The following is a 16558-nucleotide window of genomic DNA, read 5'->3' as shown; positions in this document are numbered from 1 at the left end:
AAAGCACTAAAAAGAGGAATTTTTGACAGAGACCAAAGCTGTAAATGTACAAAAGATCTATAGTTTGGATACACCCACATTCTCATTTAATTTCAAACACATTAAAACTTTACTTTATTCAAATAAAAATTCAAAACTTGTCATGTTTATGGGGAGTTTGAATTTCTGTCTTCACTCTTGTGTATTAACCTTCAAACAAAAATAGTATGTATAGGGGAAGGGCTACACTATACCTCCCAATCGATGGAGTACAACATTATTTGCGGGATCGAGAATTTAGTGTCTTTATATGAATTATAAATAAGTTTCTTAGTATTAGTTTTTGAGGTTACGTTAGTTTATTTAAAAAATTACTTTTTCACATGATATTAGATGTCCAGTATTGGATATGAGAAGGGAGGAAGTGTCGAGTGACTAGGGTTGGGAGATTTGTTCCTTTATATGGACTATAATCCTCATACAAACTATAACAAAAGAGATATTTATTGACAATAAATTTTTCTTGTAGCGATGTTTGAGGTTATTGTATCTTGATCAGTTGCAAAAGTCTATGGCGATATTTATAAAGAGTGTTGCTAATAAATACTCGCTATTATATTAAAGCCACTAACATAATATAACGAGGATTATATTATTATCGCAAAATTATTTATTTGTTGTATTGTAAAAGAAGGCTATCGGGTTGAATTAGATGAGAATCCATTTCTTTAACATGATATTTGAGCCAGATATATCCAAATTCATTGTTTTTAATGTTGTATTTCCGTTTTATATCGTACTCGCTTTTAATTTTTTTTGTTAGAACCCTTATCTTATATTGTTCATGACCAAATACATACGCAGGTCCCTAAAGTTGTTCGCGTTTTTCCCCCAGGTACCTCAACTAACCAAGATTTATATTAAATCCTTTAACGCCCTATAATTTGATCCTTTTAAATTCTTGGCTGATGTGGAGCCAAACGTGATCTCACGTCCTTTAAGCGCGTGCAGACTCTTTAAAAGCGCTGATGTGGATCTTGAACCACCCACCAACGATCTTCTTCCCCCTTTTAACCCTAATTTCTCCCATTCTTCCATTATTTCTCCTCTTTTGTTTCTCTTCATCATTATTTCTCCTCTTTACCTCATTATATTATATCTCTTTTTCATTGATTTCTTCTTAATCATCAAGTTCCAATGTCGAATTTATCTTCTTCATCGATTTCTTCTTCTTCAACTGCGAAAATCGTCTGCAATCTTCTGCAATTCCTTCAACAAAACACTCAAAATCACTTTAAAATCTAAGAATTTCAGCTGTAAAAGTCATTGAAAGGGAGAGATTCTTAGGGTTTTCTCGTTTAGAAACGGGTTAGAAGTGATTTGGGGGAAAATTGATTTTTAGGTTTGATGACTTAATATGTGGCACTGACGTGTAATTGGGTTGGAGTGTATTGGTCAAAATTTTCACGTGGGGAAGGTTCATCTCACGCGCCTAATTACCAAAAATAATTTATTGAAATTTGGCTCCACATCAGCCAAGAATATTTAAAAGGATCAAATTATAGGGGGTTAAAGGATTTAATAGGAATCTTGGTTAGTTGAGGTACCTGGGGGAAAAGCGCGAACAACTTTAGGGACCTGCGTATGTATTTGGCCTATTGTTCATACTTTAGATGTTTAGTTCTAACGTGTAAAAATATTGGAGTCCGCATCATTCACGTGATAAGAATTTAATCTTGGTATATGATTTAGGATCATTCTTCCTAGAGCTACTTTTTATGGTTTGAATTAACTCTAAAGTCCATTTCTTTTAACAGAAGAAAAATTTACTGCAAAGAATCTATTAGGTGAAGGCAACAAGTCAAAGCAGTAAAAAGAGGAAATTTTTTGGCAGAGATAAGTCACAGTCTGCCTATAATATTTTGGTATAGACAGAGAGCAAAGCATTAAATGGACAAAAGAAGATCTCAACCTTAGATTCTTTGAGTAATCCACATTGTATTTTAGGAAGGTTTTGTTTATATTGTTGTCTCATTATATTACAATTAATTATCATACGTTTTAATTGAGTTCGTAAATATACGATGAGATGTTTTTATTAAATATTTTTGATTCATATATAAGTTTGTCATATAAAATAGGGAAAAAAGATAAATATACTCTAAACTATCGTAAATTATATGCAGATATTCTTAGTCATACTTTTGGGATATTAGTGTCTTTGTTATCCGAAAGCTCTTCACGTTAACGAAAGACTAAACAGGACGAGTGACGTAATCTTATCCGTCGATCTGATATACAATAAATTTCGGATCGATGGATAAGATTATGACACGTGTATGTCCGTTAGTATAAAGAATTTATATGCTCTAGTTTTTAGACGGCAAGGACACAGATATATCAAAAACATGACCGATGATGTATATATATCATTTGCGATAGTTAAGAGACATATTTATTCCTTTTCCCAATAAAATATGCATACAAGTGTCTAATCCTCACAGAGTTGCACCAAGTGTAAAACAGAAGTATCATTATGTACGCATCTTAGCGCATCAAATAGTAATTAGGAAATATAAATGTTCTTAAAAAAAACCTTTTAAAAATTGTTAAAGTATTGTTCTTCAACCTATCTACTTACCATTATACCGAGTATATTATTAGAAATAATGCATTATTAACACAATATTATTATTATTATAAATTATTAAAATATTATTTTCAACCTTATTATTGAAAATAATGCATCGTTATACACATTGTTGTTAAAAAAAATTGGTGTATGAAATTTTATCGACATTTGTGTTACCTTTTTTAATAAAGAAAAGTTAAATTGACAGACTTTGGGACCTCAATTTTTGATATAGCATTTCAATTAGACAAGTGGATTTAGTCTAAATATAATGATAATGTCGTGGTAACTTTGTTTAGGCATAATGGGGGACAAGGATACCAGAATTTTGTCCTCTCATTTCACATCATACTACATTTTTTTGACAATAATAGTCCTAATTAAGTTAATATTAATTGTAATATTATGAGTTTAAAATCGAAAATAAACATACAAATATATCATGCCAATATCTCTATATCACTTATGTCCTCTACCGGAACTAATCATATGTTATGTATTGTTGTCTCCTATCCAAAATAAATAATTTGGTTGAAGTTTGAAGCGCATCTGAAATAGTTGAAAAATTCGATAAGGAAAAGAGTAATTTTAAAATAAATTAATTAATATTACTTTGGCCATTGAAAAAAACATTTACTTTGAATAAAAAAGAATTCTTTATTTTAAACCGAAAAAAATATTAATCATTTCTACCTAAGATGGTAAGATGATATCTTTGAGCAATTATGTCTAATTAAGACCCTTAAAATGTATAGATTATACTTCTCAATGCTATTTCTATCAAATATATATTAAAATTTCATATAGTGATTTTTGAATTGTCATTAGAATATTTTTGTGAAACTTTTTTTAAAATTCCACGTATGATACATGTTTTTTTTTTAATTTTTCAAGTAAATTCTTTTCATCACAGGAGAAAATAAGATTTATTGTTCTTTTATAATTCAAATAGAAAAAAATAATGATCTTTTCATATCTTTTATGTGTAAAATGATAATTTCTTACAATAAAAACTCATAAAAATTATTTTTTTTAATAGAAGGCTACAGAATCATTTCTCCCTATAATAGTGCCTATTGTGTAGCCTTAACCTTCCTCACTGACCAACATGGATTATGATGTATTGTTGAGATTGTTTCACCCTTAACCAAATGTTTCAGATTCGAGCCTTAGGTACGGAGAAAATTCTGTTGTAAGTGTCATCCGAAATGAATCATGTAATGCGCGATTCGAACTTAGTCGTGATTCTAATATGGACTTCTGATAACGAATCAAAAAAAAAACTTTCATGAGTGAGGACATAATAAGATATCTCACTTGTAAGGTACTTCATTTTGGGCCAAGTTGTCTAAAGAGTCCATTCCATTTGGATTATAATTCTGTGTAGGCTTTCTTTACGTGCTTTAAGGTTAAATTGTATGAACATATAAATCTGATACATATATTAGAAACATATTTAATTTATGTAAATTAGGTATATAGCATTTTTTATAGTAATATTTTCAAGATATAGCATTAGAATTTGTATTTCAATATATAATATTTAATACCTCAAACTATAGCATATTATATAGCCTTAAATGTGTATGAGGTGTTATTTTTATATAATAATATTAGTTTGAGAAGCCTTTACTAAAATTTAGAAAACTATACAATTAACATATTTGTTGGAATAAGATTCCAATCTACCCATATCATCTCTATATAAACATTAAAAAGAAGTATTAAACTCAACTCGACTCCAAACAGATCGATGGAGTCATCAATCAACAACTGAAGTTCTGAGTAAGTGTCTAATAAGCGTTTTTCCACCATCACAGATAATTTCATGAAAAAAACTCGAATTCAAAATTTTTAACTAAATTTATAGAAATATTTGTTATCATATCACGCCCTCGCCTTTTTTTTTTGGTGGGGTGGGGTGGGTATAATGTAGCTGTGAAGCATTTACACTAACATGACCCATTCCAATTCCATTTTAAAGGATAATATAATTATAATGTTAATATGTGACACATAAAAAAGATGAGGAACAACATTACCCATGGATAGTCTAATTAATTAAGCTGGCCCTAGACCAACTAACTAGCTTAAAAATCAATTTAATTTTGTGTTATCTACTTACCCAAATTAAGCATTGCTACATTTGCAAATGTTCCAACACTTTTAATTAGCATCACATGCTTTACACTTGTGTAACAAAAATTATATTACTATCAATAACAAGAGAATAAAGAAAGTTCCATTTGGAGAGCAATGATTAAGTTAGCAAAAGTATTTACAAATATTTCAATTTAATCAATGAACAAACATGTCAGTTTTCGACTCAATATCTTTCTTTTAATACCAGAATAATCACACATCGCAAACTTGTGTTTATTTTTTGTGTTTGATCTTTTCTGTCTCGGTTTGGCTCGTTGAAGTAAGATCAAAACTAATAATAAGGGAAGGGCGATTGAAGAGTTGCCTTCTTAGTCGTCGGACTATCCTAGCGATTAGGATAATATAAGTATAACATGTATATACTCGAGTAATATTTGTGTATATCAATAGAAAAAATATATCGTAAATTTAATCAGTATTCTGCGATAAAGATCCCGATAATGACCTAGTGTTCTTTTTATTGGAGTTTTGAATTGGTATATAGACCACAATTGAAGGACAAGTAGGGTCAATCCACACATGGGATTTGCCAACCCAAAACTTAAAAAAAATTGTGATTTTCAAATTGATATTGAGTAGTAGTACAAATTATCATCATTATTACTAGTGATTTGGACATGTTATAAAGTAGGATGGTTCCACTCATCATGTGTGGCTTTGATTTGCTTTGTCATTGAAAGATCACATTTGTCTATCACATTAACCCTTTAATTTTGCTTTTTTTGGAGAACTTTTGTAGAAGGACCAAATATAAGGCCCCTTCCTTAATTAATTCTACACATGGATAATTAATGAGACATTAGAAAAATTATTGGTAACTAACACATGATTAAATGCGAAATAAATAGAGAAGAAAAATAAGTAACAAAAATTTTCAAGTATGACCTATAGGTAAGCCTAATTCTCAATAGTGAGAGAAAAAAATATTATATTATGTCATGAATATGTTCCCTAACTACAACTCTTATTTATATATTTCGAATTTATAAGATATATATTTTTTTTTAATTCTACAAGGACAATTTTTTCCTTTCCCAAATCTATTTGAAAAATGAATATTTTAAACTTTTAGAAATTAAGGAAAAGGGCCTAAAATACCTTCAAAGTATTGAAAATGGTACAAAATTACCCTTCATCCACCTATTGGCTCCAAAATGTCCTTCCCACCCACCTATTGGGTCCAAAATACCCTTGTCATCCACCTTTTGGTTCAAAATTGACCACTTATTTAACGGTTTTATATTTAAACTATTTAAATATTTTTTAAAATACGTGGCACTCAACTAGTTGTTATAATTTAACTTATTAGTGTAATTTATAAATCAATCCACTACCCACCCATTACTAATTAAATCCCTCTAAATTAATGAACCCGTCACATTATTAATGCAAGCTACTGCCAATTGAGTGTTTTTAAAAAATATAGAAGTAAATTATCATACATTCAAGTGGCTACATAAAAATCACCGATAAACTTAAAAGTCTGACTATGTTCATCTTAATTATTCTTACGTCTCAATTATGTGATGTTACTTCATAGATAACTTTTTTTCAAAATAATATATTAAAGGTTTTAAAATAAATCATAAATATTTATAAAATTATATTTAAAAAAGTGCATGAATTAATTCGGGATGTATTATTCTTTACCTTTAATCATAAATTTCTAATTCAATTTCGAAAGAAATTGTCCTCCTAAATAAGCGGCTCAACCTAAATTTAATTGGGGCTTCAATTCGGACTCAAATAATTTTGAATGTCATTTTCAGTAATCTATAATTTCATCGTGTTTTAGTAGTGTTTATGACGATTTTGATATTATAATTGAATTATTAATTGAGTGAGAGGTTTAGTTAGTAATGAGAGGGTAGTGGACTGGTTTATAAATTATATTAATAAATTAAAATTATAATTAATAGTTGAACGCCAGTATTTAAAAAATTATTTAAAGAGTTTAATTTTAAAACAATTAAAAAAATGGTCAATTTTAAATCCAAAAGTGGATGACAAGGGTATTTTGGAGCCGATAGGTGGATGAAAAAAGGCATTTTGGAGCTAATAGGTGGATGAAGGATAATTTTGTACCATTTTCAATACTTGAAGGGTATTTTAGGCCCTAGTCCGTAGAAATTACAAGGTTTTTTTTATGTATATAAGAGAAAAATTGAAAACATGATTAACAATAACAGATAAATTAGAGTGATCTATATGTGTGAATTCCTCAAGTCTCCTTTATTACTCTATTTAAGCTCGTCTCAATTCAATAACGATCAATATATCAGTCAGATATTTAAAATCACTATTGTTTGAATTTGACCATTCAATTTGATCATTGCTTGATCTCAATTTTCACTTAGGGTGAAAGTTTCACAAGATCCATTATGTTTATTTATTTTACTAAAAAAAAATCAAAGCAAGTGATTTGTATGTGGACCTCACAATTTGAAAAGTGAGCTAATACCTTTCAAAAATTACGAAAATTTAATCCATAACATAAAGTTAGAAAATACTTTTTGATCCGCACGTAATAACACAAGAATATGCCTAGACTTTAATAACACGATAAGACAAGCTTATACTTCACATGCTACTAAAGATTAGGTTAAAATCGAGAATCAAAATTAATAAATCGAGTCAGTATTTTAAGAAAATTAACATCAAAATAATCAAATCAACAAATTCTACATTATTCATTTGGCCTGGACAGCTAGGATTGGTTAAAACTAAAGAACAACCTACTTATCCAATTGATTTTAATAAATTAAAAGTTGACATAAAATTTTTAAAAAAATAATGGACGTTCACCTCGTTATTATTATTTTTTTTAAAAAAAAAATAATGGAATGAGTAGTAATTTCATTTCTCATAAATCACATATAGTTTCGAAAATCAGTGGCTATAGCCTATAATCATCATTCAGCAGGGCACTATCCAAAAATCGAGTTGGTTTTCATTCGACTAATAGTAATTGTCGATCTAAAATATTAATCGTTTTTATACATGCGTTTGGAAATTATTGATACATTACAATGGAATGTAACCATGAAGAAAATATCAAGTAGGTAAGTAGGTCCATGTCTGGTCTGATAATAGTTCATTACAACCCTTGATTTTCACAGCAAGTTAGGCATATATGATCTAACTATCAAAGTGAAGCAACGTGAAAAGGAAATAATTGTAAGCACAGCCCCCCCCCTTGTCCATGGAGCAACACTTACAAGTTACGAGTCCGTTTCTAACACGTAATTTGAATTTCTCAAAAGACTCAAAGTTGTGAAAATTTCTTATACAATCTATTTAGGTTGTCAAATGGGCGGGTTGGGTTGAAATTGAGAATATTAAAAGGGGTTGGGTCTTGATCCGCCCAAGTTTACTTTGGGCTCAAAAGGGTTGGATCATGTGGGCTAAAAAATGGGTTGGGTTTTGACCCGATTAATCTCGATAATTTAACTTATTGATATTTAACTTTTATAATCACAATTTGAATTTAGCTCAAAATTTTTTTTTTAAAAAATAACAAATAAATAGATAAACCCTAAAAATGTTAAATATATATTAATTCATACCTTAAAAAAAGGAACATATCTTAATAAAAAGTTTTTAAACGGATTGAAATTAGAGATTGAATTAGGCTCAATTGAGAATTCTCTTCAAATGAGTTACGTTTAAATGAGTTGAGATTGAACCCAATTCAAATTATCTTGAGCTCAACCCTTAAAATTCTGAGCGGATTACCTATGTTTGAGTTCATTTTGACACCCCTAAATCTACCTAATGAGTAAATCATGATTTATAAACAAGATTGCAGAATATCCTAAGGCACAAGCATATCTCCATGTTCTTTTTGTAAATAAATATTTGCGGTTATAAACTTTCAAATACATACTATAATTTTATAACGATTTAGTAGTAACTACTCAATTATTTACTATAATCCTTTCACATGGTACATACAATTTTTTCACAACGAGTATGAGTCTTATTTATTTGAAATTTGAAATTATGGTCCCAAATCACATATCTAAAATATTTGATTTCAAATCGTATGTCCAAACGTTCCTAATAAACAATACATTTCTTAGTTCTCCACTTGTCTTTGATATCTATATTGAAGGCGATTAAATTTAAATTTATGTAAAAAAAATTTCATTAAAAATAAGTGTCTTTTAACAAATACGACGAGCTCATAGAGGCCTCGAATCCGAAATCTATGGGAGATTCAAGTTCAATATTGGGGTAAAACTTTCCCTTATAAATAATATGATTCCGTACGAAAGAGATTCAAATTTAAAAATTTTTGGCTAAGAATAAAGGACTACTTTATCAATAATCCTTGTTGGTTAATAAACAATGTTAATATAAGGATAACGGTTAAAAAGGGTTAAAATCGTCATAATTTGAATTTTCGCTGAGAACAACTTTTGAATACTGACAGCTCTTCTTCTGTCCCCAGTTTACACTGTACTATTAGGCCTCTCTTCCATTCTCAAATCACATGCTTCTCTCACTTTCTTTGGTTAGTGAGAGAAACATCTCCCAATCCTTCAAGAGAAAATCATCATTTTTCTTCTACATTTCGTTATATAATTGGAGGTTTTGATTAACAGAAGATCAAACAATGGCTGGATATGTAGGTGTTTTTGTATCTGATCCATGGCTTCAGAGTCAGTTCACTCAGGTTGAGCTTCGGCGATTGAAATCTCACGTAAGTTTTTCGATTTTCAATCTCTACGATTCGATACATGACTCTGCTTTTTAGCTAGGTTCGGATAAAGGATTAAAGATGCGGTAGGTTGAGAGAAGGAGTTACAACGCTAGAATTTTGATGAATTTCTGTAGACTAGGTTCGAATGGAGTTGGAACGAATTTTTTGGGGATTTGTACGGAGATTTTAACTAAATTTGGATAGATGTGTAGTTGATTGATTTAATGTGTTAATCGGCTTATCAAAATCAGTTCTGAATTCTAAGGATTTTTGCTGTTTGCAGTTTAATGCGATGAAAAGAGAAAATGGAGGTCTGATGCTCGCAGACTTAGCATCTAAAATGGCGAGGATAAAGCACGTCGGTGAGAATCTTACAGAACAAGAAAGAGAGTCGTTTCTAAGAGATTCCTACAAAAACTTGGAAGAAGATGTTGATTTCGAACTATTTCTTCAGGTAACACACGATCTCATTTAAAAGTAAATGTTGTTAGTTCGATACTCTGCATTTTCAAATTTGAAGAAGATATCTAGATCCTTTCTTCATGTTAGAAGCTATAGAAATGGTCTGGATCCGCTATAAAGGTGAATTCAAGTGTGAATTTGATTTGAATTTTTTTGTTATTTGGAATTACCTTGTTAGAACCTTCCATTGTACCTCCAGAGAGAGCTTCTTTCACTTCCAAATAAGCAAAATACAGGACAATGGAAAAATAAAAAGGAATTGAAACTCCATACTTTAGACCAGTCTCTGTTTTGGCTAGAGATTTTGTCAGTTAAGTTATTTTATTGAAGCTTCTTATTTTTTACTTTTCTCTGCACATAGAGAGAACTTTAAGCTTTCAATAGTTTCAAATGATTATTTTGTGTGTCCATACTTTGAAAATAAATGAATCAATTCCGATGTTACTCCTTGTAAATTTAGAGTTTTGATATTTGTTTTTACAACTAGGAAGAGGAAGATGAAAAAAGAAATGAATAACTAGCTTAAAGAGGAGGACCTTTTAATCTCCCACAAGTATGCTCCTTCATTCATTGCAATTGTGACTCCAATGCATCTGTTGAATCCTATGGGCATTTGGTTTCAGCAGTTCTATTCTATCTATAAACTTAGTTAGAACGTAATCGTCAAGAATTTGTTGGTTTGCTTTGTCTAAGATCACAAGACTTGTTGAACTCATGACAGGTTTATTTGAAAATCCAAGCACATGCTGCTGCAAGGATGGGAAATACTGCAAAGAGTTCATCAGCTTTTGTCAAGTCAGCAACTTCTACATTGCTCCACACAATTAGTGAATCTGAAAAGGCATCATATGTTGCACACATTAACAGCTATCTTGCGGATGATGAGTTTTTGAAGAAATATCTTCCTATTGATCCTTTAACTAATGATCTCTTTGAGGTTTCCAAGGATGGAGTTCTTATTTGGTGAGCATCAAATCTCTCACTTTGTCTGTTAATATGCCTCAAGTATGTAAAACTTCTTTGACTAGATTGTTAATAGTATTTTCCTTTTGCTGCAGCAAGCTTATCAATGTGGCTGTACCTGGAACAATTGATGAACGAGCAATAAACATGAAGAGAATGCTGAATCCATGGGAGAGGAATGAAAATCATACCTTGTGCCTCAACTCTGCTAAGGCAATTGGTTGTACTCTAGTGAATATTGGCACTCAGGACTTTATTGAAGGAAGGGTATGTACCCCTTTCACATCAGCAATCTGTTCTCCAATGGATTTGTCCTATATATTTAGGAAACAATTCTGACACGACTTAGTTGACTGTGTTCCTTGTTGAGTTACCAAAGGGATCTCATCAGTTGTGGGTTTGTAAACATGGTTTCAGCATGTCTTACTCATAAAACCATGTCTCAGTCTAAATAGCTCTATCTTCTTCCCTTGGCTTTGAGAAGCATTTATGTAATATCAGCTGAATCGCCTTTCTCTTTTCATTTGAATATGAACTTAACCCTGAAACTTATGTTTGAGGGGCGACATCAAGTCATATCTTACATGTTCAGTGCTATCACTCAACCATGTGTCTTTATCCCTGCTGCCTGGACATTGTCTTGTTCTCTGGTCCAGTGGCTGGATTATATCGATTTGAGTCAAACTTCCTATGCTTCTTTTCTGCATTATCATGGTCTAATTGTTATTCAAAGATGTGTTCCATGCTTTTAGTATTCCTCGAGATATATTCATAAGATTGCTTTAATCAGCGTGAATTTCTTTGCTTGTGAGGTCTTATGGCTGACATGTGTTGTCTAACTTCAGTTTCTGTAGTTTTACATACTGGTCTAATACTTTATCTTTCTTATCGGTTTCCAGAGGCATCTAGTTCTTGGAGTGATATCTCAAATCATTAAGGTAATCTAAATGTATCTGTACTGAATCATTTTAGTGGATTTTTAAACTTTTAAATAATGAGGCAACTTTAGTATGGAATTTGCGCTACAAGATGAAGGAATCAGCATCAAGATATAAAAAATCACCAGCATACATTTTAGCTTACAGAACTTGAAATCAATACCTAAGGTTTTTTGAAGGACATTAATTTTCTTTCATGCTATTTCAGATTCAACTATTGGCAGATCTCAACTTAAAGAAAACACCTCAGCTATTGGAGTTAGTTGATGATAACAAGGTAAACGCACACACACTCATCAATGATTCATTATTTGACAACTTGTGGCGCAAAACTTGTATTATATACTTGATTATTTCAAATCTGTGATGTCAGGACGCAGAGGAGCTGATGAGTCTACCTCCAGAAAAAATCTTGCTCAGATGGATGAATTTTCAATTGAAGAAAGCTAGATACGAGAAAATTGTGACAAACTTCTCATCTGACATAAAGGTAGATACGAATGAGTTGGACTTTGAATCGATTAGGTTGTGACTATGCAAAATTTCTAATATCTGCAACATTTTTTCCTTGGTCTTCTAAAGATAATCTTTTCCTCTCAGAGAGAGGGTGACTGGTGTTTTTTTTTCCCTCCGATTCCCAGAAATTCTAAGAAAGTTATCCATTGAAAGAATAAAAAAGGATCAGATAGTTAATATAATTAAAGACATCTGAGAGTTCTTCAATGGGCTACTAATTTTTGTAGAATGAGTGGTGGAAGACTTTCTTGTCCTTCTAACCTGGAAATAAAGGAGAAGAGCTTTCCTCTTCTTCCCTTTCATGTATTTTACTTACCCCTTCTAAGTGTATAATGTTCTTGTAGGATGCAGAAGCTTATGCTCACCTCTTAAATGTTCTTGCTCCGGAGTACATTAATCCCACCACACTCACTGTGAAAGAACATTTAGAAAGAGCGAAGTTGGTTTTGGATCATGCGGATAGAATGGGTTGCAAAAGATACTTAACAGCAAAAGATATTGTGGAAGGCTCTCCAAATCTTAACCTTGCCTTTGTGGCACATATCTTTCAGCATAGGTAAGAAGCTAGTGTTTCTTTGAGTTCGACGTGTGAACTTACTGACTGTTTCTGTTTTAAGTTTTCTTGTGTATGACACATTTATGAGAAGAAGTCGATGTTTAACTTTTGTGTTCTAAGAATTTCAGCTGTTGTAGGACACGGTTTTGGTAATTTTAATTGCTTTTCGATTAGCAGAATAGACAGAATATCTGCAACTTATGGACCATGTCAATATGTATATTATCTCTTGTTCTTCTAAAACAGTGCGTCTTGGTGCTTACCATGTTTCTTTCTTAGCATACTATTTGCAAGCAGAGTGCTTGAATAAGTATTTTGTTCTTTTTAGCCACACTTTTGTAATAGAATGACCAATTGTATGATTAGCCAATTCAGATAGTCAAGTTTGAGAGGTTACAACTTCATAGCAGGTGTGGTAGAATTAGTGCCACACATTACATAGGGACTGATATTTAACAATAAAATTTAGTTAGTTGGTTACTTATTTCAATCTCGAAATGACCATAAGCCTCTTATCCATAGGAATGGGCTATCAACTCAAACAAAGGAAATATCCTTTCTGGAGATTTCACCAGATGAAGCTCAAATGTCCAGGGAGGAGAGAGCTTTCCGCTTTTGGATCAATAGTCTTGGAAATTCATCTTACATAGACAATGTTTTTGAAGATCTCAGAAATGGGTAAGTGGTGCTGCAAACTTCCCCATGGTAGTCGGCTTATATGATGTTACTACGAAATTTTCCTGACTAGGTCAGACTAAAGAATTTGAACTCTGTTGTGATCTAATTTTGCTCATGCAATGACATTTACAGATCGATTTGGTTTCATGGAAGTGTGAAGTATTCATACAAAATACCACGTCTATGAGTGTGTGCACACAGGTGTATTTATTTCAATCTGATGAATGTTTGTCTTTCCAGATGGTTGCTTTTAGAGACACTTGACAAGGTGTCTCCTGGAATTGTTAATTGGAAAATTGCTACTAAGCCTCCAATTAAGATGCCATTCAGAAAAGTAGAAAACTGCAACCAAGTTGTGAAGATTGGGAAGCAACTGAAGTTTTCTCTTGTAAATATTGCTGGAAATGACATTGTACAGGGAAATAAAAAATTAATATTGGGTAAGTGTTGTCATCCTTTTTTCTTCTTCTTTTGTCTCCTTAAATTTATTCATTTCTCTTTCTCAAAAAAATAAAATTCATCTGTTATATCAACATGCTCTTTTTGGTTTTGGGGGAGGGAGGGCTTGTTTAACTCAAACTGTTTTGGGCCAACGTTCTTTGTTCCCTATGTCAGCTTACTTGTGGCAGTTAATGCGATGTAACATGCTTCAGCTCTTGAAGAATTTGAGATTTCATTCAAATGGGAAGGAAATCACTGATGCAGATATCTTAGAGTGGTCCAACAGCAAAGTAAGAAATTCAGGAAGCAAGAGTCGCATGGCTAGTTTTAAGGTATAATTTCTAAAGATCAGTCATTTTCAGATTTAGAATAATAAAGAGTTGAGTAGGCCTTCAATTTATTTTGATAAAAAGCAGGGCTTTGTTAGCAGGCATATGATCATTATTAGCTTTGTGTGTGTGTGTGTAGGTGGGTGCATATAGCTTCTAATTTCAATGTTTTGAACCTTGCTTTGAAATGTTTTGTTATCGGTAGTTAAAAGGCGTGTAAATAATGTGATGCACAACAAGTTCAAGCTTTACTTAGGCAAACTATATACATGTATACATATGATATGTAAGCCTTAACTATGACTAAACGTGACAATCAACAAAGAATTTTCCGGTAGAAAATTATCTGATATGGCTTGCAAAGAAAGTATTATACAGTCTGATTTTCAATTGGGCACCTGTTTTTGGTAAAATTGGATGATTTATGATCAGATATTCTGATATAGTTGTTAGATGATGCATTACTAGTTGAACAATACCCCACAACTTGGCTAGCATACACCTCTTTTGCCTCTCGTTATCATGAGACAGAGAACTGAGTCTGTTTAATTTACAGGATAAGAGTTTGTCAGATGGCATCTTTTTCCTTGAGCTGCTTAGTGCTGTACACCCTCGAGCTGTTAACTGGAGCCTTGTTACAAAAGGAGAAACTGGTAATCTTATTTCAGACTTCAAATAGGCTCCTTTCAGTTGTTCTGATTTTATATTAGTTGCTTGTTAGTATCAACACGAGGCATTGTTTCTCCATTCAGTCATGATTATCAGTACATTAGACTTCTTAGTAATACAAAATTTTATTTTGGTTGATGCAGAGGAGCAAAAGAAGATGAACGCAACCTACATTATCAGTATTGCAAGGAAACTTGGATGTTCAATATTTTTATTACCCGAAGATCTGATTGAGGTAATCAGTCATTTGCTCAACATGCATGGATGTTTGATGCATTCTATCTTTCAGGACACTAAATAACCTGTCTGTGATGCCTTTAGCTTTCAAGCAATTGAATTTGCTGCCTCTAATACTAAAACAAGTAAAATCACATGTGACTTAATTTCACAGATGGTCACTCAACTATGCCTAAATATCACGAAAGTTACTTGATAATTCTCTTGCAAGTAATAACAGAAAATCATTCGGAGGAAACAAATTAGACACCATTTGTGAATTAACCCGTTCGATGCTAGTATTGTGTCCTCTACTGATAACTGTAGTAATACTGCAAATCATAGTATAATGGTGTGTACGTGTATGTGTTTAATCAGGTAAATCAAAAGATGATGCTTACACTCACAGCAAGCATAATGTATTGGCACTTGAAACAACCAATGGAGGACCAAATTTCAATTTCAGATAGTGATAGTAGCTCAGTGGACACAATTTCAACCTCAACGTTGGATGATACCGCGTCTGAGTGTTCAATGGATGACAACAGCAACAGATAAACTGGGAAAAATTTTCATGTGTGCTGGATTTTTTTCTCTCCAATTTCTTTGTTTTGATTGAAATTTTGAAAAAAATAGGGTGTATGGCTTTGTAAGTAGTCAGTCAGTGTTCTATTGCAGTCTCCTAAAAAGGAAGTCTATATTGTGAATATAGTTAAGAGAGTTATTTTTTTATTGTGCAAGAGATCTTGTGTAATGTGTAGTATACCTTGGGTTTTATATGTTTATTACTAGTGAATTTGTATGTAAAAGACCTAAATAATCTTATTTTAATATCCAATCAAAATATTATAGTCGTCAAATCCAGGTACATTAGATTTCAAGTTATCCATTATTATTAACGTTTTATTTATTATTTTTCTTTAATTTTTTATCACTTAGTTCTTCTAAACATATCGTTGATCTTTATATGGTCTGTATTGCAGTATTAGTGAAGTTATTTTCTCTTAGATAAATGTGTAAATAATAATAAAAAAATTATAAAATTATCTCTTTAGGTGCATGTGCAATAATTTTTTAAAAAACATGTATTTGAAGTAAAAGTTTGCAAGTTTAAATTTCATATAGTTGATGTTTGATGTCTAGATACTTACGATTGAAACTTAATCACTTTTTGTCTAAAGTTCATTCATAACAAGAACTCAATAACATATTCAGTATAATTCTACAAAGTAGCCTAAAATATATGCATATGATTGAAATTAAAATATTTTTACTCGAAATTTAAAATTGAAACATCTCATATCTAAAATT

General features: G+C 31.5%; 1 protein-coding gene across 1 annotated transcript; it reads left to right on the top strand.

The window, feature by feature from the left end:
• The first annotated feature begins 9189 nt into the window (after window positions 1–9189).
• On the top strand, window positions 9190–16107 carry LOC107023259 (fimbrin-2-like). Its single transcript, XM_015223887.2, has 14 exons — window positions 9190–9479; window positions 9763–9933; window positions 10663–10904; window positions 11000–11171; window positions 11804–11842; window positions 12051–12119; window positions 12216–12332; window positions 12703–12914; window positions 13437–13592; window positions 13833–14032; window positions 14208–14365; window positions 14919–15015; window positions 15175–15266; window positions 15626–16107. The coding sequence occupies exons 1-14, from the start codon at window positions 9393–9395 to the stop codon at window positions 15803–15805; spliced, it is 1992 nt and encodes a 663-aa protein (XP_015079373.1). The 5' UTR covers window positions 9190–9392; the 3' UTR covers window positions 15806–16107.
• The last annotated feature ends 451 nt before the right edge of the window (window positions 16108–16558 follow it).

This window comes from Solanum pennellii, chromosome 6 (genome assembly GCF_001406875.1).
Source record: "Solanum pennellii chromosome 6, SPENNV200".
Taxonomy (NCBI): domain Eukaryota; kingdom Viridiplantae; phylum Streptophyta; class Magnoliopsida; order Solanales; family Solanaceae; genus Solanum; species Solanum pennellii.
This window is presented reverse-complemented; position numbering and strand designations above follow the sequence as displayed.